This window comes from Suricata suricatta, chromosome 8, assembly GCF_006229205.1.
Source record: "Suricata suricatta isolate VVHF042 chromosome 8, meerkat_22Aug2017_6uvM2_HiC, whole genome shotgun sequence".
NCBI classification, from domain to species: domain Eukaryota; kingdom Metazoa; phylum Chordata; class Mammalia; order Carnivora; family Herpestidae; genus Suricata; species Suricata suricatta.
In genome coordinates, this window is record NC_043707.1 from 133,986,910 (window position 1) to 134,013,766 (window position 26,857).

At 49.9% G+C, this 26,857-nt stretch overlaps 2 protein-coding genes across 5 annotated transcripts in view; one reads left to right on the forward strand and one right to left on the reverse strand.

Annotated features, from left to right (window-relative positions):
• Nucleotides 1-3,096: 3,096 nt before the first annotated feature.
• On the forward strand, nt 3,097-16,266 carry MASP2 (mannan binding lectin serine peptidase 2). Of its 2 annotated transcripts, XM_029946488.1 has the most exons (11): nt 3,097-3,291; nt 3,391-3,619; nt 3,790-3,967; nt 4,682-4,813; nt 6,574-6,770; nt 6,845-6,992; nt 9,999-10,117; nt 12,444-12,522; nt 13,532-13,666; nt 14,167-14,241; nt 15,488-16,266. In XM_029946488.1, exons 1-11 carry the CDS (start codon nt 3,245-3,247, stop codon nt 16,249-16,251), a joined length of 2,103 nt encoding a protein of 700 aa, XP_029802348.1. In that variant the 5' UTR covers nt 3,097-3,244; the 3' UTR covers nt 16,252-16,266. The 2 variants fall into 2 exon arrangements, with proteins under 2 accessions (XP_029802348.1, XP_029802347.1); XM_029946487.1 differs by lacking the exons at nt 6,574-6,770; nt 6,845-6,992; nt 9,999-10,117; ... (2 more) ...; nt 14,167-14,241; nt 15,488-16,266 and adding an exon at nt 5,293-5,391 and having other exon boundaries at nt 3,188-3,291.
• Nucleotides 13,888-26,857, reverse strand: part of TARDBP (TAR DNA binding protein) — a 13,329-nt gene continuing 359 nt past the window's right edge. The window contains exons 2-7 of one of the 3 annotated variants that reach the window (XR_003911609.1): nt 25,844-26,095; nt 23,493-23,656; nt 22,223-22,363; nt 21,330-21,500; nt 19,733-20,952; nt 13,888-19,001 (exon numbers count right to left, since the gene is read on the reverse strand). Coding sequence is in view for 1 of the 3 variants with exons in the window: in XM_029946486.1 (XP_029802346.1) it covers nt 20,422-20,952; nt 21,330-21,500; nt 22,223-22,363; nt 23,493-23,656; nt 25,844-26,081 (1,245 nt within the window). In the remaining 2 variants the exon portion in view is untranslated. Of the gene's footprint in view, nt 20,953-21,329; nt 21,501-22,222; nt 22,364-23,492; nt 23,657-25,843; nt 26,096-26,857 lie in introns of all 3 variants that reach the window. The other 2 variants (XR_003911608.1, XM_029946486.1) reach the window with 2 other exon arrangements.

A 26,857-nucleotide genomic window follows, 5' to 3' on the forward strand; every position in this document is an offset into this window, starting at 1 on the left:
GCCTGAGTTGTTAATTTTATCCATTCTGACAGGAGTGATGTGGTATCTCATTGTGGTTTTGATTTGTATTTCACTGATGATGAGTGATGTTGACCATTTTTTCATGTGTCGGTTGGCCATCTGGATGTCCTCTTTGGAGAAGTGTCTGTCCATGTCTTTAGCCCATTTACTCACTGGATTGTTTTTTGGGTGTTGAGTTTGATTAGTTCTTTATAGATTTTGGATAGTGGCCCTTTATCTGATATGTCGTTTGCAAATATCTTCTCCCATTTCATCAGCTGCCTTTTCGTTTTGCTGATTGTTTCCTTCACCGTGCAGAAGTTTTTTTATTTTGATGAGGTCCCTATTGGGGGACTCAATGAACTTTTGTTCATTTTTTGCTTTTGTTCCCCTTGCCTCTGGAGACCTGTTAAGTAAGAAGGTGCTGCAGCCAAGGTCAAAGAGGTTCTTGCCTGCTTTCTCCTTGAGGATGTTGATGGCTTCCTGTCTCACGTTTAGGTCTTTCATCGTTTTGAGTGTATTTGTGTGTATGTGCTGTAAGAAAGTGGTCCAGGTTCGTTTTTCTGCGTGTCGCTGTCCAGTTTTCCCAGCACCACTTGCTGAAGAGACTGTTTGTTCCTTTGGATATCCTTTCCTGCTTTGTCAGAGATGAGTTGGCCATACATTTGCGGATCCAGGTCTGGGTTCTCCGTTCTGTTCCACTGACTTGTGTGTCTGTTTTTGTGGCAGAACCATCCTGTCTTGATGATCACGACTTTGTATTGCAGCTTGAAGTCTGGGATTGTGATGCCTCCAGCTTTGGTTTTCTTTTTCAAGATTGCTTTGGCTATTCGGGGTCTTTTCTGGTTCCACACAAATTTTAGGATTGCTGGGGCGCCTGGGTGGCTCAGTCGATTGAGTGGCCAACTTTGGTTCAGGTCATGATCTCTCAGTTTGTGGGTTCGAGCTCCGTGTCGGGCTCTGTACTGATAGCTCAGAGCCTGGAGCCTGCTTCAGATTCTGTGTCTCCCTCTCTCTCTGCCCCTCCCCTGCTTATGCTCTGTCTCTCTGTCTCTCAAAAATAAATAAATGTTAAAATTTTTTTTTTAATTTTAGGATTGCTTGTTCTAGCTTTGTGAAGAATGCTGGTGTTATTTTGATAAGGATTGCATTGAATATGTAGACTGCTTTGGGTAGTATTGACATTTTAACAATATTTGTTCTTCCTATCCAGGAGCATGGAATATTTTTCCATTTTTTGTGTCTTCTTCAATTTCCTTCATCAGCTTTCTATAGTTTTCAACTCGTGATTATGTTTAATGGAATATTTAGTAACAGGAAATATTAATATACCTAATATGCATTTCTTCATTATGGTTTATACCAGAAAGTATGTAACACTTTTATTTATTTTTTTAATGCTTTATTTTTTTGATACAGAAGAGACAGAGCATGAGAGGGGGAGGGTCAGAGAGAGAGGGAGACACAGAATCTGAAACAGGCTCCAGGCTCTGAGCTAGCTGTCAGCACAGAGCCCGACACGGGGCTCGAACCCAGGAACGTGAGATCTGACCTGAGCCGAAGTCGGAGGCTCAACCGACTGAGCCACGCAGGTGCCCCTATATGACACTTTTAAGAAACAATAACTACTGAAAAATTTTTTTGTTTTTTTGTTAATGTTTATTTAGTTTTGAAAGACAGACACAGAGTGTGAGTGGGGGAGGGGCAGAGAACGAGGGAGTCACAGAATCTAACACAGGGCTCGAACTCACGAACCGCAAGACCATGACCTGAGCTGAAGTCAGATGTTTAACCAACTGAACCACCCAGCCATCCCTGAAAACATTGGTTTTAATCTTTAGACTCAACAAGTGTTCTGACTACACCTGAGCCTTCTGACTAGGAACTCTTGTCTCCTGGGCCCCCTACCTTCCTGTTTCATGGTTTACTCCCTTATCTTGGTAGAGCATTTTTTCTAGTAACTTCCTGAGAAAAGGGACAGGGGATGCCTGAAAAATCTGACACACATGAAATGTCTTTGTTCCGTTGCTTGATTGATGGGTGTAGGACTTGGACAGGTAGAGAATTCTATGTTGGAAATAATCTTCCTTTAGGATGATTAGGGTTGAAAAGTAACCCAAACATGGCAGATTGAAGTGCTGTCTTTTCTGACAGGAATTTGGGAGTGGCTAGCCAAAAGCTGTCGCCTGTCACCTGGCCTTAAATGGAGGATCAGCCTCCAAGATGGTTCCCTCACCTGACCAGCAAATTATGCTGCTGGTTGCGAGGAGGCCTTGGTCCCTCCCCGCAGGGATACTGAGTGTCCTCACTACATGGCAGCTGGCTTCCCCAGAGCAACTGATCCTGAAAAGAGCCAGACAGGAGCTACAGTGTCGCGTAGGGCCGGGCTACAGAGCAACACACCATGTCAGCTGGGTCCTACCCACAAGCCTTCCTCAGTTTGGCAGAGAACCATGCAGGGCTCCATCTCATGACACTGGAATCATGACCTGAGCCGAAATCGAGAGTCGGCCACTTGACCGACTGAGCCACCCCGGTGTCCCAGGATTGGCAAGCTTCTTAACGCTCCCAGAAGGACTCGGTGCCACCAATTCCCAAGCCGATTTCCAATTCAATTGCTTTCTAGAGGGTTATTTTCACCTGTCCATGTTTTCCCAGCTTCCCAAATGGTGATGCTGCCTCCTCTCCCATATCCTCCACCCTCATCCATTTGTGTGTTTTTTAAAATTCTCCTTCCCCGGGCACCTGGGTGGCTCAGCCGGTTGAGCCTCTGACTTCAGTTGGGGTCGTGATCTCACCATTCGTGAGTTTGAGCTCCACACTGGCTGCTCTGTGCTGTCGCTGTGGAGCCCACGTGGATCCTCTGGCCCCCCTCCCCCACCCTTCCCTCACTGGCACTCTCTCTCTCAAAAATAAAAAATATTAAGAAAAACTCATCTTACACAGGGTTCCAGGAGGGAGCAAAACTAGATACATCCCCCATCTCTATCTAGAAGCCATCATTGTCAAGATCATTGTCACGGAGGCCCCCTCTGGCCTTAGAAGGAAACACAGAAGTTAAGGGTGAGAAACGGAGCCAAGATTTATTCCAGGGCCATCTGTCATCCAGGTGCAATCCCTGGCTCCTGGAGTGCCCTGTCCTCCAAGCGAGCAGGAGCTGTGGGGTCAGTTCCCAGAATCCCAGAGTTCAGGGAGGCTGGGGGCAGGGCCAGGCACTGGACAAACAGATCAAAGGTGAGACACCATGAGGCTCCAGACCAGGCCTGGTCAGCTGGATGGGTGTACAATGAGGTGAGTGGACCCCTCCCCCCGCTACATTCTCCCCGGCGGGGGGCGAGGGGTTAGAACAGACCTCGGGGCCCTCACCCACCCCCGTGCCGCCGCCCTCAGGCTGCTGATCTTCTTGGGCCTGCTGTGGGGCTCGGCAGCCACACCCCTGGGCCCACAGGGGCCTGAGCCCCTGTTTGGGCGCCTGGCGTCTCCTGGCTTCCCCAGGGAATACGGCAACAACCAGGACCAGCGCTGGACCCTGAGCGCACCCCCCGGCTACCGCCTGCGCCTCTACTTCACCCATTTCCACCTGGAGCTTTCCTACCTCTGCGAGTACGACTTTGTCAAGGTGCCGATGGAGCGGGGGTGACCCGGGCCCTCTCAAGGGCTGGGGGCTCCTGGGAACGGGGTGGGGGGAACAGGGACACATGGGAGCGGGGGTCTGGCCTCGAAGGGAGGGATGAAGGGAGGTGGGGCCTTGCGTCTTGCCCTCTCTCCCCTGTGACCCTGACCCTACAGCTGAGCTCAGGGACCAAGGTGCTGGCCACGCTGTGCGGGCAGGAGAGCACGGACACGGAGCGGGCCCCCGGCAATGACACTTTCTACTCGCCCGCCTCCAGCCTGGATGTCACCTTCCACTCTGACTACTCCAACGAGAAGCCCTTCACGGGCTTTGAGGCCTTCTATGCGGCAGAGGGTGAGCCAAGGTTGCGAGGGGGGAGAGGGCTCATCTGCAGGCGGGGGTGACTCTGTGTTGGGCCAGGCCAGCTTTCCCTTCAGCCTCCTCACCTCCCCGAGGCTGGATTCCTGCCAAGCCCACGGCAGAGAAGCCCGCACCTCAGGCCAACCCCATCCCCAGTGCAAATATCAGTGACAGCCGTGCCCTCCGCCCTCCGACTGGGCCGGAAGGTGTGCTGGGTGGGTGCCGAGCCAGGGACATGCTCACAGCCCCCCTGGGATGCAAAGGCAGATGGGAGGTCAAGCTCTGCCGAGAACCGGAGGCACAGCGCACTGTGCTCATGCACGGGCTTGGAGCCCAACACTGGATTTCAGCTACTGGCTCGGGTGTGTGACCTTGGGCAAGTGCCTCGACCTCTCTGTGCTCCTCGGGAGGATGCAGCAGGGTTTAGTGGAACCTGCTCATGGGGTTCGAATGCCCGGTGCTTCTGCTGATCGCCCACTAGCTGGGTGACTCTGAGCAGGATGCTTAGCCCGTCACTGGTTTGAAAAAGCTGGTGTTGTCATCTCCCTCCCAGTGGCCCGGGGAGGTTACGATGCCCCAGGCCTCAAAGTGCTCTGCAAGCACCAGCCTCTTTGAGACACGAGGAGGCCCTCTTGGTCAGCCGTGAGGCCCCCATTCGGCCTCGCCGCCCTCCCCCTGACCGCCTGCCTGACCTGCCCCTCCCCCCAGATATCGACGAGTGCCAGGTGCCCCCAGGGGAGGCGCCTCCCTGCGACCACCACTGCCACAACCACCTGGGCGGCTTCTACTGCTCGTGCCGCGCTGGCTACGTCCTCCACCGCGACAGGCGCACATGCTCAGGTGAGCCCGGCACGCGGCCAGCTGCCCAAGGCCGTAAGCGCTCTGCCCAGGGCTCCGGGGGGACCCCTGCGCTTGGCCGCTGGGCGCTTCTCCCGGCAGGCCCGCCAGGCCGCCTTCGGTCTTCTGTCCCTCCTGCCGCGCGTCCCATCCACTCACGTTCCCTCAGCCCTTGGCTCCCTCTCATGGGTCTTCAGCCCGTTCCCTTAAATCACGGGATCCCCACTGTGGGTCCCGGCTGGGCTCTGGGCACCCCCCATACTGCCGTCTCGGGCCCCCAGGTTGGAGGACAACCCCTTTGGCCTCTACTGCCCACTCCCTCCGAACTCCTGCCAGGTGCCCACATGGGGACCTGGGGCGGGGGATCCTGGAGAGCAGGCAGCCCCAAGCCTCAGTGCCGCCGCCGCCTCCCCCTACTCCACCCATGTGTCCCCCTGTCTCTCCACCGGCATCCCTCTCTGTCTCTCTGTTCTCTCTTCCAGAGCAGAGCCCCTAGCCTCACCTCCAGCTCCCGTCGGGTCAGGCCAAGTTTACTGCTGCCTGCAGCCCCCCAGCCACCCCACCCTTGGACCTAACAATAAACCTGCCTCCACCTCCACCTACTGCTTCGTGTCTCTTGGGTGGCCCCGTGGGGAGAGGGCCGTGGTGCGCACCCTGGCCGCCTCTTCTCCCTCCTGACCCTCATCGATGCCCCGAGGAGCCCTAGGCAGTGGGAGCCCCCTCCTCGAGCCCCTTTGCCAGAAAGGTCTGCTCAGTATCCCCAGTCCATTTGGAAGATGAGGCACCGAGGCCCAGAGGGGGGCAAGGACGAGGGCTTCCCTGAGTTCACGCAGGGAAACAGGGCTCTCTCTACGCCCCCACTGGGTCCCCAGGGGCTGAGCTGGGAGCACCCTTAGACCAGCTACTATTCGAGAATGACTCATGTCCCACATGCGCTGGGCTTGGAGAGCCTGACCCTGAGCAGAGAGGCCCAGGGAGATGGTGTTGCTGGGCGGTCTGGCCCCCCACACTCAGGGTCTACGCCCTGTGCCCTTTGGAGAGCAGAACAAAAAGCCGGTGCTGGGACTCCTCAGTTCTGGAAGTCTCCTGGCTCAAATGCCCATGACATCCCCCTGCCCCCACCCCCGCAGCCTGGGGCAGGGCTGGGTGGATGCCTCCCGGGGCTGGTGCCGATGCTCGCTCTGCAAGTGCACAATCAGCTGGCCCAATGGGGAAAGAGAGCACCACGCTTGATTGGTGTGCACTTGAACTTCCCTCAACTAACCCCCAGGGCAGAGCCCGGGCCCAGGGGGGTAGGGGAAGTGAACACGGGGAGGCCCCTCTGTTCCCGGTGGGGAAACAGGGAAGGGTGGACTGGTCCTAGCTGGGTGCCAGTGGGAGCCCCGTGGTGGATGAACTTGGGATCAGGGGGGATAAGGAAGGGATCCCTCACCCCTCTGCTCCTTCCCCTCCCCTAGCACAGCCTGACCTCGCTCACTTCTTCACTCCTGGGGGTTGTGAGTCTGGCCCAGGACTCCTCCCGCCCAGGAGCCCCTGGGGGTGTGAGTGGGGCCCTGGAAGGTATACATCCGGGTGCCACCTGTTTCAGCTGAAGCCAGGAAGCCCAAGAAACACCAGATTGTCCCTTTACCACTGGGGTGTGGTGTCTGGCCTGCAGAGGTGCCTCTGGGGCTGGCCCTGGGCCAGACTGCAGGAGGACGGCTGGACGGGGCCGAGTCAGGCTGCCTGGGTCCGGCTCACCACTCCCCGCCCGCCTCTCTCAGCCCTGTGTTCAGGTCAGGTCTTCACCAACCGGTCGGGGGTGCTCAGTAGCCCTGAATACCCGCAGCCGTACCCCAAACTGTCCAGCTGCACCTACAGCATCCGCCTGGAGGAGGGGTTCAGCGTCATCCTGGACTTTGTGGAGTCCTTCGACGTGGAGACGCACCCTGAAACCCAGTGCCCCTATGACACCCTCAAGGTCAGGTTCCCGGGGGCTGGACCTCACCTGGCTCTGGCTGGTCCTGGGCTGACAGGGCCCCTTTCTGCCTTCAGATTCGAACGGACAAAGACGAGTATGGTCCACTGTGCGGGACGACGTTGCCCAGGAGGATCGAAACGAAGAGCAACGCTGTGACCGTCACCTTTGTTACCGATCGGTCGGGGGGCCACACGGGCTGGAAGATCCACTACACCAGCACAGGTGAGGGCGAGTGGGTGCCGGGTCCCGGCAGGAAGCTGTGCCCGGGGAGTCTAGGAGCTTCTCGGGACGGAACTTTCCTAGCTGGGCCGGGAAAACGTAGGGCGAGAACAAGTTTCCCTCGACACTCTTGGGGTCCCTGGCTGGGTCTGAGAAGTACACTGATCCAGACCGATCAACAGGAGAAAAATGGCCAGATTTATTTCACCTAAGCTCCACATGGCAGGGGAGACTTCCTAAGGAAATAAAGACCCAAAGAAACAGTTAGGCCTGGGTACTTCTGTGCCGGGTTTGCAGAAGAGGAGACAGTCATGGAAAAATATGGCACATTAAGGTAAGTGTTGTAAACAGGGCGAACCTGTTTATTTGGATGATTCTTGGCTCCCTTTGTCTTTGGTGATAAGAAAGCTCCATCCCTCCTGGCGTAAGGAGGGCACCTGTCACATCATAGTCCCTGAGGGTCTTCTGACTGTGACAGCCACAAAAGGCCAAGGAGCAGAGGCCTGAGGGATTTTCCTGCCTCTGTTTCGTCAAACGCCTTCAGTTTCAAAAGAGATCCAACACGCCATTGGGGGAAGCATGTCCCACACTCCATCGGAAGACAAACCAGGCTTGAGCGGGGATGGCCTGTGGTACCCTAGGGGGAAATGCCATCTGCCCCCCCCACCCCACCCCGTCCATCCCTCTCCTCACCCCTCCTTCCATCCCTCCCTTCTTCCAACCACCCGTCCACCCAACCAGCCCTCTTTCCACCTACAGGAGAGGAAAAAATAATTTTCCCTCTACCCTCCTCAGTTCCTAGCTGGGACCAAAAGAGATTAACAAGAGAAAGTCCAACAAGTTTGTTAACAGGTGTGCCCCATGCACGTGTGGGAGCTTACCCAGGGGGACCGGGGGCTTAGAACTCGGGCTTAAATACCATCTTCAGCTAAAGACAAGAGAGAGGAGGGTGTGGGGGAAGTCAGTGATGGGAGGGGACCATGACCAGGAAGTGTGGTAAACAAAAGTAAGGTCCATTATACAGATTTCGGACCCTGTCTTCTCCGCCCATGAGTTTCTAGTGGCGTATTCATTCCCCCGGTGCAGAGAGGGGGGCGCTCTGACAAAATGGACATGTCTTTTGTACTTTTGTAAATATAACGTTCCCTTCAAAAGGAAAACTTCAGCTCTGTTCTCAAAGCCTCTCTGTGTCTGCAATGTCTGAAAATAATCAGCTCAAAAGAATCCTTGTGCCAAAGAGTCATATTTTGGGGTGCCTCGTATTCGCCACCCTTCACACCCAACCGTCAAAAACAAAAACAAAATCCCACTGAGTGAAGATCTAATTGGCTTTATTAAATGATTCGTGATTTGGGCAGCATCCCATCTGCCGTGTGGAGGGCAGCTCTGACGGGGTTGTCTAAAAACGGAGGGTTTTCACAGGAAGAAAGAGGGGGCAAGAGAGTCATAAGCAAAAGGAAAGAAAGGATTGTTCTGGGCAAATCACTTTCTCTGCGGGAACAATCTCTCTGTCCTTCTTTCCTTGGTGCCTTCCTTCCTTCCGTCCACCCACCCACCCATCCATCCTTCCTTCCTTCTCTCCTTCCTTCCGTCCACCCACCCATCCATCCATCCACCCACCCACCCATCCATCCTTCCTTCCTTCTCTCCTTCCTTCCGACCACCCACCCACCCATCCATCCATCCACCCACCCATCCATCCTTCTCTCCAATCAACCATCCGTCCATCCGTCCAGGAAGCTCCAGTGCAGGCTTCAGTGTCAGGCTGCCTGGGTTGTGTCCAGGCTCAAACCTGTTTCCGGGCTATGTAACACTGAACCTCTCACTAAACTTTTCTGAGACTTAAAGTTCCAAAGATTCCAATTAAGAACAATGTCTCCTTCGAAAGGTATCCATTCCGGAGCTGATGCAGGGAAGGCACTGAGCACAGGGTGTGGCATGGAGGAAGTGACAATTGGATTATAGGGATTGGAGTAATTTTTTAAATGAGGATATCGGATTAGAAAAGACGAACCCTCAGGCCACCGAGGTTGGAGATGTGGGAGGGCGAGTTGGCTGAGAGGAGGGAGGCGGGCACTAGGTGACCAGCGTTTGTCTCCTGTTAGCTCATTCTCATGAGGGTCAAAGCAATGACACTTCTACAACCGAAGTGCTGGTTTCAGAGCAACTCAAAGGGGGCGTCAGGTTTGCCAGGCTGGTGGGCAAAGGGCAAGATGGAGTCCTGTGAGGGAGAGAAGGTGCGAGCAGGGCTCTGGCCTGGGCGCTGGGTGGCTGCCAGGGTTGTCCCTGGAGATGGGGACTGGGAGTGGCAGGGGGCGCTTGGGGGGGGGTGCTGGGCTCTGGGACTGCAGGGGACTGAGAGCCACCCCAGGGCACGGAGACCAGCTGCTGGGGGGGGGGGGAGAAGGGGACTCAGCAAAGCACTGGCATGGGCGAGGGGAAGACTTGGGGTGACAACCGGCCGCGGTTTGGGGGACTGAGCACTGTGAGGCAAGGGGGGAGCACAAGTCTCCCTGAATGCTGGTGGGGAGCTGAACCCAGGTTTCTCCGCGCCCCGGTGCTGTTGTGGGCGGCCACCCACACCCACTCTTTGCCCAGCGCTCAGCAAAGCACTGGCCTTTACATCCGGCCCTCACAGCAGCCCTGGGGGAAACTGAGGCCCAGAAAGGTTAAAAGTAATTGCTGGGAATGCAGGTCTAGCTCTTTCCGTCCAAGGTGACACGATCTCTTGGTTTGCGGCAGGGGCTGTGAGGTCCGTGCGCGGAGCAGATGCTCCCGTGTGCCTGGCTCTCCGAGGCCACCCGGCCACTAATCCTGATGTGTGCAGTGAGCGCCGCGGTGTAATCTTGCCCCTGGTTTTAAATCTTAAGAACTCTACCCCGCTTGCAGCGAGCTCTCGCCGGGTGTTAAGTGCTCAGGCGATAAATCAAGACCCTGAAACGGCCACGTTCAGACTGGCCTGCTGGAAGCCGCAGCAAAACCCCCAAGTCCGCTTTCTCCCCTGCGCAGCTCGGCCCTGCCCTGGTCCGGTGGCGCCACCTAACGGCCGCCTGGTGCCTGTGCAAGCGCAGTACGTCCTGAAGGACCGCGTGGCCGTGCTCTGCGAGCCGGGGTACGAGCTTCTGCAAGTAAGTGGACACAGAGCTGGTCAGCGTGGCGGTTTCTTTGGCCGCTGATTACACACTAAAAGTCAAAGAAATAAGCTTGCCTAGAAAAAAGAGGCCCATGGAGGATTTTTTTGCTCTTTATACAAAAAGCTTCAAGGGGCACCTGGGTAGCTCAGTTAGTTAAGCCTCGAATTCTTTTTTTCTTTTTTAATGTTATTTTCAACACTTTATTTTCAAGGGAAAGAGAGTATGAGTGGGAAAGAGACAGCTCTGAGCTGTCAGCACAGAGCCGGATGCAGAGCTCGAACCCATGAACTGTGAGGTCATGACCTGAGCTGAAATCCGATGCTCAACCGACTGAGCCACCCAGGCGCTCTAAGCCTTGGATTCATTTTTTTATTATTTTTTTATTTAAAAAAAAATTTTTTTTAAGTCTTTTATTTATTTTTGAGAGACAGAGGGAGACAGCATGAGCAGGGGAGGGTCAGAGAGAGAGGGAGACACAGAACCGGAAACAGGCTCCAGGCTCTGAGCTAGCTGTCAGCACAGAGCCTGACATGGGGCTTGAACCCATGAACCATGAGATCTGACCTGAGCCAAAGCCGGCCGCTCAAACGACTGAGCCACCCAGGCACCCCAAGCCTTGGATTCTTGACTTTGGCTCAGGTTGTGATCTCGGGGTTCATGGGTTGGAGCCCCACAGGGGGCTCTATGCTGAGCCTGCTTGCGTTTCTCTCTCCCTGTCCCTCCTATGCTCTGTCTCAAAATAAGTAAAATGAACTTTAAGGCCCTTTTTTAAAAATTTATTTTTATTTATTTTTGAGAGACAGAGAGCAAGCAAGCAGGGGAGGGGCAGAGAGAGAAGGAGACACAGAATCCCAAGCAGGCTCCAGGCTCTGAGCTGTCAGCACAGAGCCCGACGTGGGGCCCGAACCCACGAACTGTGAGATCATGACCTGAGCCGAAGCCGGATTAACTGACTGAGCCACTTGGTGCCCCAAGGCCCTTTCTTTTTTAGAGCTGGTGATTAAAATGGATTTTTGTCTGTTCACACCCTACAGCAGCTCAGGGAGACCCTGAGACCTGGGCGACCACCTTGCATTAAATTAGGCCCTGCCCTCTGGTCATGTGACGGCCTTCAGTGCAACAACTCCAGTGTGCACACATACAAAAAAAAAAAAAAAAAAAAACCGGACCTAGGAAACAGTACATTCTGCAAAGTTATAAATAGTGACCTCTGTGAAGGGTGAGGGAGGATAATTTTTAAAAACGCTTACTGTGTTGCGTAAGGGGCACAGGTAAGAGATTAACCCGTCCTCTTTATGTTCTTCAAAACTGTCGTGGAATCCCAGTGGTAAAAAGTAATAACATTGAGGTGATAGTTAGCTATTGAGTCCGGTCCTGCGGAGGAGTCAAAAAAAAAAAAAAAAAAAAAACACCAAAAAACAAAAACAAACCACCAGGCACTTTTAGCAGCTCCTTGGACTGCAAACCTCTTCAGTTTCTGATCTGGGGGAAAGGGGAGAGAAAAAAAAAAACAGGAAGAAAAGAAAAAAGGACCCTCCTGCTCTCCTTTAAAGCATCCAGGCTCCTCCTGCCCAAGTGATCCTTCATTTCCAACTTTTGAATGAGTTTCAGGGGTGCTTGGGTGGCTCAGTCAGTTGAGCCTCCGACTGTGGCCCAGGTCATGATCTCACGTTAGTGAGTTTGAGCCCCGCATCAGGCTGTGCTGACAGCTCAGAGCCTGGAGCCTGTTTCCGATTCTGTGTCTCCCTCTCTCTCTCCCCCTGCCCACTCATGCTCTGTCTCTATCTCAAAAATAAAACAGTAAAAAAAAAATTAGTATAAAAAGTTCAACTTAAAAAAAAAAATGAGTTTCAGTAAGTCCAACATGTTCTCTGTAAACCGTACTAGCAATAACTGAGAACATACCCAAAAGCCTAGGAAAGTATTTTTAGTAACTGTCCCCCCAGCTGCCGGCCACAAAGCTGGAAAACTCCAGGCACATTCGCTCCACGCTGGAGCAGGCTGGCCTTCCCCTTTGACCTTCGGCACTTCATATAAATGGTGAAAAAAGCAGCAGAAACTTGCAAATGTGCTGTTTCTGGATTAAAGTGGAAAAGCAAAAAATACTCCTCAATCACCGCAGAGGTTCAACGTTTGATTCCCGCAGCACCAACACCCTTTGAGAGAGGAGGTCTGCTGCCTCGGTGACAACCCGGCCAGGGGTGTGTCCAGTCACTGGGGTGTGGCACCCCCCCCTCCAGGCACTGCTGCGGGAGCAGAGCATTGGAGAGTGGGGTCACGATACAAACAAGGAAAAGTAGCATTTTGACTCCTTCCTTAGGGTCATCTGCCCCTCAAGTCATTTGCTGCCGTGTGTCAGAAAGACGGATCCTGGGACCTGCCGATGCCCAAGTGCAGCAGTAAGTCCCCGTGACCCCAAATCCCCCGCGCTGCTTCTGCCGCTGTGCCTGCTTCCGGTCTCTTCTGAAATGGCCTACTGATCAGGGACTGATACTCTTGTGTGCATTTTGTGCAAGGGTTTCCGCAGAACTTGCGGGGAATTTAAGTATTTTCACTCCACAGCTTCATCCCCCCCCCCTCCCCGGGAGACCACCAATTCTTAGTTGAAAAGCGGGAGAGCCAGCACCCCAGGAGGGCTGGGAGTTGGCAGGTCTGGGTCTGAACCCCAGTTCAGCCACTTTAATGAAGCCACGTAGCCGTGGGCTCTGCAGAGACCCAGAGGAGCACCAGGCACAGAGCCAGGCCCACGGCTATCAGGGGGCTGGTGAGGAGTTCAGCCCCTCTGAACATCCGGGGAAAGGACGCAGTGTCGGATCCCGTGTGAGCTGGCGCGTCTCAGAACCCGGGCAGGGAGCGCACACTCCTGTCCCCACGAGTGAGCTGACGCCGATCCCAGGCACGGGGACTTCCAGGTCTCCTACAGTTAACTTAGGAAAAGGAGTCTTAGAATAAACCCAGTCCTTCTCTGTGTTGGCACCTTCGACATTTAAGGCCAAACTGCAGACTGAGTGCCGCTCTCCAGGGAACCAGGCAGGCAGGCATGTGGGGCAGTGCCGTGTTCAATCCAGGAGGCTGTTTTGCGCAGAACTTTGTCAGAAGTTAGGGCACTAAGGAGTCCATGAGGTTTCCGATCCCCTTCCTTCCAGAGAGGCAGCACCGTGCTCCTGCCCCAGGGGCCTCACCGCAACCTAGCCGGTCAGGTCTGAATGGGGAGGAGGGTGCTGCTTTAGACTCACACTACGGAGAGGAGGTCAGGGATGTCCACCGTGCACGCGGCAGGGCGGGGGTGGGGGTGCCTCGGGCTACAGCACCCTGCAGCCCAACCACCTGTCCGTCTGGCCTTCGGGCAGTGCGGGACACAAGCAGTGTCAGGACCGCCTGACACACCCCCCCCTCCCCGTTTGCCAGTCGTGGACTGCGGCCCGCCCGAGGAGCTACCCAACGGCCAAGTGCAGTACGTCACAGGCCCCGACGTGACCACGTACAAGGCGGAGATTCAGTACCGCTGTAACGAGACCTTCTACACAATGGGAAGGCGCGAAGGTAAGCAAACTGCTCAGAGCTGGGGGCGAGTGATTGGGAACCTCAGCCCTCAGGATCTGAAAATAAACTTGGCCAACATTTTTGGCTAAGGCCACACGGAAAGATTAAAAGGCACTTCTCCCACCGCTAAGTGAAATATTACAGCTCAAGTGACTTTAATGTCAATTTGCAAGAATCTGAAAACAGATCTTATCTAGTAAATGACTACTACAAACACACAATATATTCCAGATGGTTTAATTTAACAAGTCAAAACCTTATCATTAAGCACTTGAGATCTTGATACATATTCAAGTTACACATCTAAAAGGTTTCCACTTTGCCAGCAAACACGGTTAATGCAGAGACCTCCTATTTGTGAAATCATGTAAAATGGTTACTCAGACACCTCCACTTCCCGAAGCCGCTCCACAATCAACATTCTTCAAGGGGGCATTCAAGCAAATGACAGCCACCTTCCACATGCAGTTAAACAGTTTTGCTTTTCCAATGATTTGCAGGTAAATATGTGTGTGAGGCTGATGGATTCTGGACGAGCTCCGAAGGAGAAAAATCACTCCCAGCCTGCGAGCCTGGTAATGGATACATTTATACAGGACTCGCGACTGACGGGAAGAAGGGAGAGCGGGCGGCGGGCGGGGCAGCGGGCGGGGCTCTGCGGCCCTGGGCAGAAACGGACCTCAGCGCGTGGCTCTCACGCCAAGTTATTATTTCCAGAGAATACGTTCTCACTCCCTTTCCGTGCGGAGGGGCTGCTAGGTGCTGACTGCGCGTCAGTCATTTTTTGACCTTACAACTAGGCAAGCATAAAAAATTAAATGAATCGTAAAAATTATCTTCCACCATTTGTTTATAAACACGAGTTCTGCTATAGTTACTTTTCTTCTCTGTAAAACTATGAAAACCCAAAGCCAATAACTTCATTATTTCCCTAAGCAACTGTTTTCAACGATACGTAGTTTTTAAACATTAATGCAATTCGCCTTTTAATACTACTTAAAAATTTTTATTTCTTAACCAGACTTGGCTCAAATATATAGTTGAATACAGGGACTAAAAAAAATCAGAAAGATATAATAATGTATTAATTACTCCTGTGTTATCTGGCTTAAATGAGTCTTTTTTTTTTTTAAAGAAAACTACATCTTAGCTGACACAACATTTGCACGTTTTAATTCTGCCACAACAGGAAACATATTTGCTACATTAATGAGCATATTGTTAGCAATACACAAGAAAATTTAGTTCGGAAGAATCAACTAGACAAAAATAGTAATTTCTGAACCTGAAGGTTCCTGGCTACACCTGCCGATGTTCTGATTTGTAAAACATTTAAATGTCCAAAGGCGAAAATAATTTTGCAAATCCCGGGACAGTGACTGGAGTTCCTGTTTTCCCAGAACTACATGGTAAACATCCCATTTTAAAAGGAGGAAAATAGAAGGAATGAAAAGGTTATCTCCTTTCACTAGATTTCTAATCACATCACCCAGGACAACAGCTCAGACAATTCCTGCTTGCCCTATTAATATTCCCAATCGTGTAGATCAAATTATTTTAGCAAAACCAATTCATTTCTAACGGTTAATTTCCACGCACTTCTTTTTCTGAGGAGCTAATACTAATACCAAAAAGTTTTATCAGGTCTTTGAACTGGGCCGTTTTAAAGCAGCCTCACTTGCATGTTTGGGTGGACACCCACCAATTCACCTGTAGTTTTTGGATGACATTAAGTAGCTATGATTCCAAAGTGGGAATAATTGTGGGGAAAAACACCACTGGGTTTCTATAAAGGCTCTATGTATCTGCTTCCTTCCCCAGTTTGTGGGATATCAACTCGAGCCGTAAGCGGACGCATCTACGGAGGGCAAACCGCCAAGCTTGGGGACTTCCCCTGGCAGGTCCTGCTGTCAGGGCGAACGACGGCCGCGGGCGCGCTCCTGCAGGACAGCTGGGTCCTGACAGCGGCGCACGCGGTGTACGAGCAGAGAGAAGACGCCTCCTCCTTGGACATCAGAATGGGGACCCTGAAGAGACTGCCAGCTCATTACCCGGAAGCCTGGGCCGAGGCCATTTTCATACACGAAGGTTACACTCACGATGCTGGTTTTGATAACGACATCGCACTGATTAAGTTGAAGAACAGAGTTGTCATCAATAGCAACATCCTGCCTATCTGTTTGCCAAGCAGCACAGCTGAATCCTTCATGAGGACAAATGACATTGGAACAGCGTCCGGATGGGGACTGACCCAAAGGGGTTTTCTTGCCAGAACTCTAATGTTTGTGGACTTACCAATCGTCGACCAGCAGAAATGCAGCGCTGCGTACAAACAGCAGGCCCACCTGGGGGTCAGGGTGACAGAGAACATGCTTTGCGCTGGCTTAGAAGGCGGTGGCAAGGACAGCTGCAGAGGGGACAGTGGAGGGGCACTAGTGTTTCTGGATAATGAGACACAGAGGTGGTTTGTGGGAGGTATAGTGTCCTGGGGTTCCATGAACTGTGGGGAAGCAAATCAGTATGGGGTCTACACAAAAGTTAGTAACTATATTCCCTGGATCAAGAACATAATTAATAATTTTTAAATTGTATGTCTTCAATTGGAAAAGGATTCTTTATTTTTAAAACTCCCTATAAAAGATCTTGGCAGCAACGTGACCCGAAAGACATAATGTGGCAGTTGCTGCTCTACCGCCAAAGCCCGAGCCCGAACCGAGCGGCCGGGAAGGACGCGGGGACGGGCCCCCTCCCTTGCCGGCTTCCCGCTTCTTACTGTCGGGCTCCAGGGGACATCAACAGTTAGGTGACGTCATCTGTGCCAATGCAACAGAAAAGTCACTGGTTAGATCTGCGTTTAATGACCTACGAAGTCCACTATCTTCTGCACCAGACACGTGCATTTCTAGAAACTGCCCGTCACTGCACGTTCTCGGACTGCTGTTCCCTTGCTGGGGACCTGCCCTCCCTGACCGCTGACAGGGAGGCACGTACGACAGCGCTCGCTCAGGGATAACCCTGAAGCGGGACTTTGTAGATAAGATGGAAACATCAATACTTTAGGTCAGGTAATGACTGATTCCCATGTTCAAAACCAACACCATCAATTGGTGAGACAGAATTTTTCACTTATCAAACTGGTAGACAAAAACAAAACAAAACAAAAAACAGAAGGACACTATTGCACACTGTCAAAGACAACAGAAGTTTTCTAAAGGAAGCCTGGCAATATACTTGAAAAGCCCCGCAAGCACGCGGTCTCTGCCCTAGTAATGCCAACTCGAAGAATTTAATTCCACTGTGAGGACGTCCCGGCACCTGGAAGTAACCTAAATACTGGTCCAATTCAGAAGACAGCTGAATCAAATGTGGCAACTCCTCAAGAAGAAACACGACACTAGAACTGAGTGGCGATAGGTCAGATAAATCGGTAGTGTTTTCCCCTCCTTACAAGAAACACACCTCGACCACAGACCACAAGTCACAAGAGCTGAGCAGAGCCCAGAAGTCCCACACACTTAAGAGCTGCCCCCCTGGCGGTCAACAACGAACCATATTCTAATGATCACCTCCGTCTTCCGAATTATCAAGCGGTTACGGTATTCTCCCCAAGGACACAACTTAACCTTGGGGACCTAACCTTAAGGATCTCCTGTCATTTGGGCTGGCTATTCCCCCTTAAAGGTTTAATAGCTAGCGTTTAACAAAGAGTTTCATTCTAGTCAAATATTTACCACTCATGTAAAAAAAAATCATTCTGAGTTTTTGCCTAATTCCTCCTGGGCATATTACAGGGGGAAATTCTCGAGACTTTTTTCGAAGTAACTGTCCATCACCTTTGTCCCAGATAAAAAAGAAATTGAATTTTTCCAGTAAGACTCCAGACACTAAACTGTGGTGGCAACAAATTTTTTATTCAACTGGTTCAAAAAAGTTTTAAGAATGAATGCATTGAGATGACCAAATAGACTTTTAGTTTTAAAAACAAACCTTTGCCAAATAGTTTTACTTCTAGACTTCATTTTCGTTCTTTTTATTTGTTTACTTTAAGGGCAGAATTAATCACCCACAGCTACTAGTACCACAAACATGTTAACAGAAGGCTGCGGCACATTGAAGGCCTTCTCAGACCAGAAACTAGATTCACAACAAGTGCAAGGAAGGGATGAAAACCATGCCATCGACAAGAGAACTTACCCCTGGGATCCTTGGAGGCTTGTCAGTTTAGTCTTTGGAGGTCCCCGAATACCATTTTAAGTGTTACCATGTTACTGCTGCTGAGGAGCAGTGCAAGTGCTAAAATGCAAAATTCAGATGGTACAGGGTTTGGAAATCATGCAACTGAGATGCAGAAAAAAAAATCAAAACAACGCAAGATCCTTTTACAGAGGAAACTGAGCACAACATGGCGATCACAAGTTTATCAAGGACTTGTTTCTAAAAGCTTAAAACGCATAACTTGCAAAAGACAAACCCAGTTATTATCTAGTTAGATAAGGGCATCAGGTAAACTACCAACACAGAAACATTAACATTCTTCCATCAGAAAACAAGCTCAACTCTCACAGCAGTAGGTACATGAAAAGTACAAGCGAGAACAGTAGATTATTGCTTTTACACGCTGCACAATGCGCCGGGAGAGTCTAGTCTGAGTTTGTAAACGGTCTCATTCAACATTACTCTACTGCCCACCTGTGGAGGACAAAGCCCATTTCACTTAACACTTTCAGACCGACCACCCACCCTGCTGGTTCTTAAAGCTATCCGGCTTCGTAATGGCGTTCAGGCACAAGACACACTTGTGGTTTCTTCTGCTTTATCCCTCCTGCAATTAATTCCACTTTTCAAATCCCAGACTAGAAAGGTGCCGATATGCCCTTCTTTTCAACTGCTATGCTTTGCTACAAAGCATTTGAAAATAATCAACATTGTTTTTCCCACTTCCCCAAATAAGAGTATTTTTAAGAAGGCATGATTCCCAATGGCGATTTATACAGGCCATGTAAATAGAACATCACCCAAATGCACAGAGGCACTGATAAAATACTGGAGGGTACTGCTTACCATTTTAGGTGCGGTCACCCAGACTTATTAAAAACTAGATTTAAAAAGAAAAAAAAAAAACTTTTCACTTTGGACAATGCAAGAACAGATAGCAATTAAGTCTGGGTATCAGGTGTCAATGCATGACAGGTGATGAGTCCATTTGACTTGAGACAACTTTTCAAATAAGTTTATTTGAAGCAAAATAAACTATTGCCAAGAAACTTTATGAAAGTTCCATCTCAAATGGGTCAAAAAAGGGGAATTAACTGCTATGAATTCTTTGCATTCAGGGCTGCAAAACAAAGACACATATTATTTAAATCAGTTTTATTTAAGAATTTCCAACATTGACAACTCTTATAAAAAGCATCCAAGCACAGGACACAGAACCGCATCGAACAGCATTCTTAGGGCTAGCTGACAGACATTAGAACTCCCACCCTTCGAGGCGACGCCCCGAGCTCACTGGTGAACTCTGCTTCCAAGGACTCCTGCAAAGCACATCACAAGCTCAGTCCATGTTCTCAACCCACCAGCTCCAGTTCACAGGACCACACTTACAGATCAGGAACAGAGGAGAACACACACCATACAGCATTCACAGCAGTTGGCAGTGGGGGAGGGGAGATACAAGTATCGGTCACCTAACACATCCGGCTAACGGGGTTATCTAAGAACAAAACTCACTTCAGTCTTCCAACAGATGTGGATGTCCTTTGAATGCAAAAAACATCCGTACGTTATTGGCTAGCATTGCTCTCTGCACACTCTCGCACCAAAGCCACAGGATTGAGAGACACATCTCGCCAAGTTAAAAAATCTCCATTATGCACCACCAAGTCTCTGCACGCGCTCTCTCCTTTTCTCGCTCATACCAGCCTTTCATGCCTCGGCACCACCATCAATCCCACACAAGGTTTCAAAAGTTCAAACAGCCTTCTGGTTCCATATCACAGCCTTGCGTTCACAGCGTTGATACGACTCCATGAAATAAAGAGTAGCGGATAAAAATGGGACACCCACCGTCAGAGACGCAGCCTGGGCGGCGTGAGGACGCAGGCCTGGGCGAGAGCACGAAGACGGCAGTGTTCCTACGGCGCAGTATTTACAGCACTACTTTCAATGAAGTGCTTCTTCCATAAACATTTGAAATGAGATGAACTGCAGAGATTAAACGAAGGCTTCATATTGTACTTTTGCACATGAAGGGAGACAAGTGTTAAAAAACAAAAATGAAAACAAACACTGTGACACCAGGATCTCCAAACAGGAGATTTTCCTAAGGAAAAAATTCATATGGTGGGGTTCAAATTAAAACAGGGAGAAAAAAATGTAGCTCTAATCAATGGTTTCCATTTTGAACATGCAAAGAATTCACTTGACAAGTCCAGGGATAAAATGTTACAGGAGAAACCTTTTGATATCAATTGTAGTGTGTTGGGTTTTTTTTTTGTTTTTTTGTTTTTTACCAATCAGGCAAACAGCAGTTCCCTTTCAAACACTCAATATTTCAACCCTTTATGTAACAAAACTTATAAAATTCCTTTAGCTTTTCCTCTCTTTTCTAAAGAAAAATGTCAAAAATACTGCTGAATATACTCCACACTGAACAAACCAATTCTGAAAATTCTCAGTACATATGTATTTTACAATATACTTACCATGTGTTTAGAAAAATTTGAATTCCCACCAGTCTATACCGCCCCCACCGCCTACATCCCCCAGCCAGAAGACTTAGAATCCATGCTGGAGCCAAAGCCTCCATTGAAGCCGCTGCCGGACCCAGCATTTGATGTGGATCCCCAGCCAATCGCTGCACCTGAATTAGAACCGCTGTAGGAGTTATTTCCGGAGCCAAAGGCCTGATTCGGCTCCCTCTGCATGTTGCCTTGGCTTTGGTTATTACCTGACGGGCCTGACTGGTTCTGCTGACTGGCTAACATGCCCATCATGCCCCAGCTGCTCTGCAGGGCCGCCTGGGCTGCCGCCATCATGGCCGGATTGATGCTAAAAGCGCCAAAGTTCATCCCTCCACCCATGTTACTACCTTGATTGTTTCCCAAACCAGCTCCACCCCCTCTACTGTTCCCAAATCCACCCTGATTCCCAAAACCACCTGGATTACCACCAAATCTTCCACTTCTTTCTAACTGTCTATTGCTATTGTGCTTAGGTTCAGCATTGGATATATGGACGCTGATTCCTTTAATGATCAAGTCCTCTCCACAAAGAGACTGCGCAACCTACAAGAAATAGGGGATGTAAATAAAGGAAATTAAACCACTGACTCACGCCCCAGAGTAGCAATCAAACTTAGACATCAAGCCAGTGCCTAGCTGGAGGAAAATAAGCTCATTCCATTCAAACCCTTAAAATGGACTTTAGCTGCAGTAACAGCAGCAGAGATTTTTCAGCTTATTTTCAAAAGATATAAAACACTCCCAGTTAAATGCCGTATCCTGAAAAAACACCTAGAGGATTTATGACAACTATCCAGACCCACATATACCCAACAGCTTACGAGGTGAGAAAGCTTAGCTGAGGACGGCAATGAGCCAGATGGGAAAACTTCAAGACAAGTTAACTAAATAGTCAGAATTACGATTAAAGAGAAAAGTACCTGATCATCTGCAAAGGTAACAAAGGCAAAGGCCCTGAATGGTTTGGGGATGAACACGTCTACCACTTCTCCGTACTGGCAGAAAAACTGCTGCAGCTCGTCAGCAGTCATGTCCTCTGTACAGCGCCCGACAAACACCTTCCTGCTTCTCAAAGGCTCATCAGGGCTTTGCTGGCCAAATCACAACAAGAGAAAAACATGAAAAATATTTTATGAGCAATGAACACAGCATTACGATAGAGGAGGTAACAAGAGCGATCTGCCTTTTATAGTTGAGGAGTCATTAAAAAGTAGGCACGTTCTTACTTTCTTGCACTCGCGCTGCTCTTTAATGCTTCAGCGAAGAACATCTTATTTTTTTAAAGATTTAATTTTAAGTAATCTCCACCCAACACGAGGCCCAAACGCATAAGCCAGAGATCACGAGTTGACGCTCTACAGACAGAGCCAGCCAGGTGCCTCCAACGTTTTAAAGTATAAAGTTCAAGACCCTTTATCTGGACTAAGGGAAAGTCAATGACTGAGGAATGCCCTGGCAAAGATGGGAACTCTCCAAGTAAGTCTTGCTCGCTGGGAACAAGTCGGGCCTTTGTAACAAGATTAATGTATTCTGACTGTCTGTGTTTTAACATGTAACTACGTGAGAAACTGTTCACTCATCAGAAATAATGAAGAACAAAATGAACCAAGTTTTAGAGGAGGAATACACTAAATATTTCAACAAACATAAAATATTCAGCATGCATTAAGGTCCTGAGGCTGTAATGAGGCAGAATGTTTCAGGACTATTCCCTGCCACTACCTTTTCCAAGTGCATTCAGGATGTTTTTCTGCGGGGTCTTCTAAGGGAGTTTTGTCAGCAAAAATTCCCAAAGCAGAGGGGAAACAAGTACCTTAGAATTAGGCAGTTTACAGTCACACCACCGTCCGTCTATCATATGTCGCTGTGACATTACTTTCACCTGGGTTTCATATTCCGTAAAACGAACAAAACCAAACCCCTTTGAATGACCAGTTTTAAGATCTTTCTTGACCTAGGGGGAAAAAAATCATTGACATTTACTAAAACCACACCCAAAGTCAGAGTTGCTTGGTAATTTGAATGGCTTCACTTGGATAGAGATTAAAATTTAAACCACGTTATTTTTGAGGTAAAAGCAACAGGAGAGTAAATGCTGAATCCAGATCATGTTAGTAATCATGTTATGGAACAGAATTTTAACAAACTGCTTTACAATGCAAAGATAAATTAGATCTAACATTTACATTCTTTTTGTTAAATTATTTATTTTTGAAAGAGAGAACATGCCTGCACAGAGAGGGGGAGAGGGGCAGAGAGAGGGAGACAGAGGATCCAAAGCTGGCTCTGCCCTGACAGCAGACAGCATGATGGGGGCTCGAACTCACAAACAGTGAGATCATGACCTGAGCCGAAGCCAGACACTCAACCACCTGAGCTACCTGGGCACCCCTCTAATATTTACATTCTTAAGTTGGAAAAGCAGGAAATAAGTGTTTTTATCTTTCTTTAAAAGTTATTTATTTTAGGAATCTCTACACCCAATACAGGACTTGAACTCATGATGTGGAGATCAAGAGTGGCATGCTCCTCCAACTGAGCCAGCCACGGGGCTCCCCCTTTTAAAAATAGATGTTTTTTAGATACTCAGGTGGCTCAGCTGGTCGGCTGGCTCTTGCTTTAGTCTCGGTCACGATCTCAGGGTCCCGAGATGGAGCCCCGCATCAGGCTCCACACTGCTTGCGATTCTCTCGCCTCCTTTCCCTCCCCCACTCCACTCCCTTTCTCAAAGTAAAGAAACTTTAAAAAAAAAAAAAAAAAAGGAAAAGGGGGGGGTTTAAAAAATTTCCCAACAATGTAAGTTAACACAGGATATATGCATCAAGGAAAATAGTTATGGCCCAAATTGTGTTTTTAAGTAAGCTCTAGACCCAACGTGGGGCTGACATCACGAGTCCCATGCCCCAACGAGGCCGGCCGGGCGCCCCGACCCAAATTCCTTTTCAGCACCCCCCACGCACGCACATCACAAATATCAAGAAATACTGTCTGCTGAGCATGAAGGGCAGTGTCACTCAACGGCAGGAATTCTGGGAAAAGAGTTCACTGGAAAAGAAAAACAGCCAAATGAAATCAAAGTTTACCTGAACCATAAGAACCTCTCCAAAGGTACTAAAATACTCTTTGAGATCCTGTTCGGTGGTTTTCCACGGGAGGCCCAACACTATTAAATCAGAGGTCTTCTGGACCGCTCTCTTCACTTTCACTGCTGAAGAAGCATCCGTCTCGTCCATTTTTCTCTTGTTATCTGAACAAAACGAGCAGAAACCTCAGTGAACTCCCCATTTAACACTTCTTGACACATTACACCTGATGACGATAAGCAAAAAGATCCTAAGAACAGTGAGACACTGAGAACTTGGGGCGAGGAGTGCCGTCAGCTCTTAAAGGCAGGGTGAGGGACCGAGCGAGCGGCCGAAGGGCTCTTCCGGGACGGGCGCAGGGACCCCTCCCACCCTGGGTCTGCGCGGCCTCGAGATCACAGTGGTTTGTTCTCCCCTCTCACAAGGCACAGCAAAACAAAACTAATTCTTCACTTGGGACTTAAGACACGTGAAGGAGGAAAAAAAACCAGGTTAAAAAACAGGGCTGTACTACGTTTATGCCCACTAAACACATCTGCTTATTCTAATGCCTGGTAAGTTAGAAGTTATACAGACCAAAACACAATCAGCTTTTATCTCCAACTGTGGACTTAAAGGTGATTTCAATTTTCCTTTTCTTTCTTCTCTAACATTTCAACAGTGAACTCACATTGATTTTGTAATAAAAACCAAAATCTTAGGTTATTTTCAAAATCAGAATGTGGGGGGTGCTTGGGTGGCTCAGTCAGTTAGGCGTTTGACTTCGGCTCAGGTCATGATCTCAATTTGTGAGTTAGAGCCCATAGTCTGGAGCCTGCTTTGCTCCAGATTGCGTCTCCTTCTCTGCCCCTCCCCCCCTCACATTCTTGCTCTCTCTCAAATGTAAGTAAACACTGAACATTAATAAACAGCCAAAAACAAAAAACAAAAAACCCCCCCACTATTTGGAAGGGAAGAGGAGAGGAACTAAATGAGATTTTAAAAAGGGCCAGTTTCTAGAGACGGATGGCAGAGACTTCCCCCGTCCCCCTCCACAGTGGACAGCTTCTCCGAGTACCAATAACCCCCCGAGGCCAGAGGGTACATTTGTTACAACCCATGAATCTACACTGACACATCATCATCTAAATGGCAATTTATTTTACTTTTTAATGTTTGTTTATTTTGAGAAAGAGAGAGCACGGGGAGGGGCAGAGAGGGGGACAGGGAGGGAAGAAGGGGGAAAGAGGGACAGACAGCAGCCTCCTCACGGTCAGCGCAGAGCCCTACATGAGGCTCAGAACTGCAGTATCATGACCTGAGCCGAAATCAAGAGCTTAACCAACTGAGCCATCGAGGCGCCCTTACATGACATTTTACTTTATTTTTAAAATGTTATTTATTTTTTTGAGAGACAGAGAGAGACAGTGCGAGCAGGGGAGGGTCAGAGAGAGAGGGAGACACAGAATCTGACGCAGCTCCAGGCTCTGAGCTAGCTGTCAGCACAGAGCCTGACGCGGGGCTCGAACCCACAAGCCGTGAGATCATGACCTGAGCGGAAGCCGGACGCTTAACCGACTGAGCCCCCCAGGCGCCCCCTTACATAACATTTTAAATTTGGATGAATATTAATCTGTAGCCAATGGCTCAATAAACAGCATACGAAACTAACAAGCAAACCACCCTCCCCCAGTTGCTGTTAAAAATGTTCTCAAAGTATTTAGTCAAGGTCCCGCACACCAACCAAAAATGAGACTTTGCTGTAACAAGTGTTAATAAAACTAACACTGGTACCTGTCAACCACAGCAAATTCCTACTGCTAAAATATACCTATTTCCTTGACAGCATTTCTTCATGTTTCCTTTTTTTACATTTAGAACATCAGTGATTAAGATGCAGTGAGAATAAGACCAAAAGCCCAGATTAGAGTTGCACTGATTCGGGTTTTACTGCAATCGATGTTCATTTAAGGGCATTTAGGGCATTTAAGGGGCAAAACCACGTCAGATTAAGTGAATTACTGATGGAAGCCTGCAAGGACCAAACACCAAAACAAAACATCAGGGCACTTGGATCATTTCCAACAGGCTGATCCCTGCAAAGCACTCTCAGTAGCTCCTGAAATGTGGCCTTAACCTTGGCAGCATCTGTTCACAGAATCCGGTATTTTCTCTTTGATAAAACGTCCGGTATTTCCAATGTTCGCTAATGCAGACCAGCAGCGCCGCAGTCTAGGCTAAGGGTAACGTCTCAAGACATCCTCGGGTCCCAGGAGACGTTTCCCCACGGAAGGGAGCCACGATCTGCCTTAGAATGAGAAACAAACGAAACGACCTACGCTTTGGCACCGCAAAACCAAATGGCCACAAACCTTTGGGATAGTTGACGACATACACCAGATTTCCCCAGCCAGCCTCGGGGGCGTGCAGAATTCCTTCTACGAGCCGGACGCCTCTCATACACTGAGACACGGGGTTCCTGTAGCGCAGCCCACAGGCCCCTGGGAACTGGGCTGTAACCGTGGACAGCAGCACCGTCCCATCGTCTTCTGACGGTATTTCAATGGGCTCGTCATTCTCGTCTTCGGTTACCCGAATATACTCAGACATCTTTAATGATTTTCCTTAAAGGAAAGAACAAACATTAATGACGGACACTCGGGTCAGAATAATCGTTGCCTTACAATCACCTGGTTACCACCACCGCCCTGTCCGTGTTCCGGGGACATTTTGGCGGTTGGTTATCACTGAGACGAGGCAAAGGCAAGGACTGTGATTCCTAACAAAATGTGATGCCTTGCGAGCTCATTCCCGCTATAAACACTTGCTGCGTGCCCACTGCTTGGCCTCAGACGCTCGACTAAAACCAGGCAGTCGCGGGTGGCAAGCGGGCTATCATGGGGCGGGGTGGGGATACGCAGAGAGGACAGCGACCAAGCAGTTATTTTATTACGACCGCGATGCAGGCTACTACAAAGAAGTAAACAACCATCCCGGGGGCTGGGACGTGTGTGGGAATCTAAGCGGATGTCCCTAGGCACGCGAGGCAGAAGCTGTGGCTTGAGAAGGAACAGCAGCAGTGAGCCGGGTGCAGAGAGAGGAAGAGAAGTTCCTCCCCGTTCCGCACTGGGGGACTTCCGGCGGCTCCCCACACTCGAGCAAGGACAGTGACGACAGGTCCTTGGCGACGCGGGCCGCCACCTCCCACAAGCCAGCGCGTGGCGGCCCAGGGAGGGGTTTTCAAGCGCGGCCCGAGGAGCAGACGTAGGGGCACCGGGCCTAGGCTGGCGGCATCCCCCGGAGTGCGAGGCGCCGAAGGCACACAGCGCTGCCCGGGCCCGGAAGCCCCGCCTCGGGCTGCCCGGCACCACGGGCCCGGCGTCCCG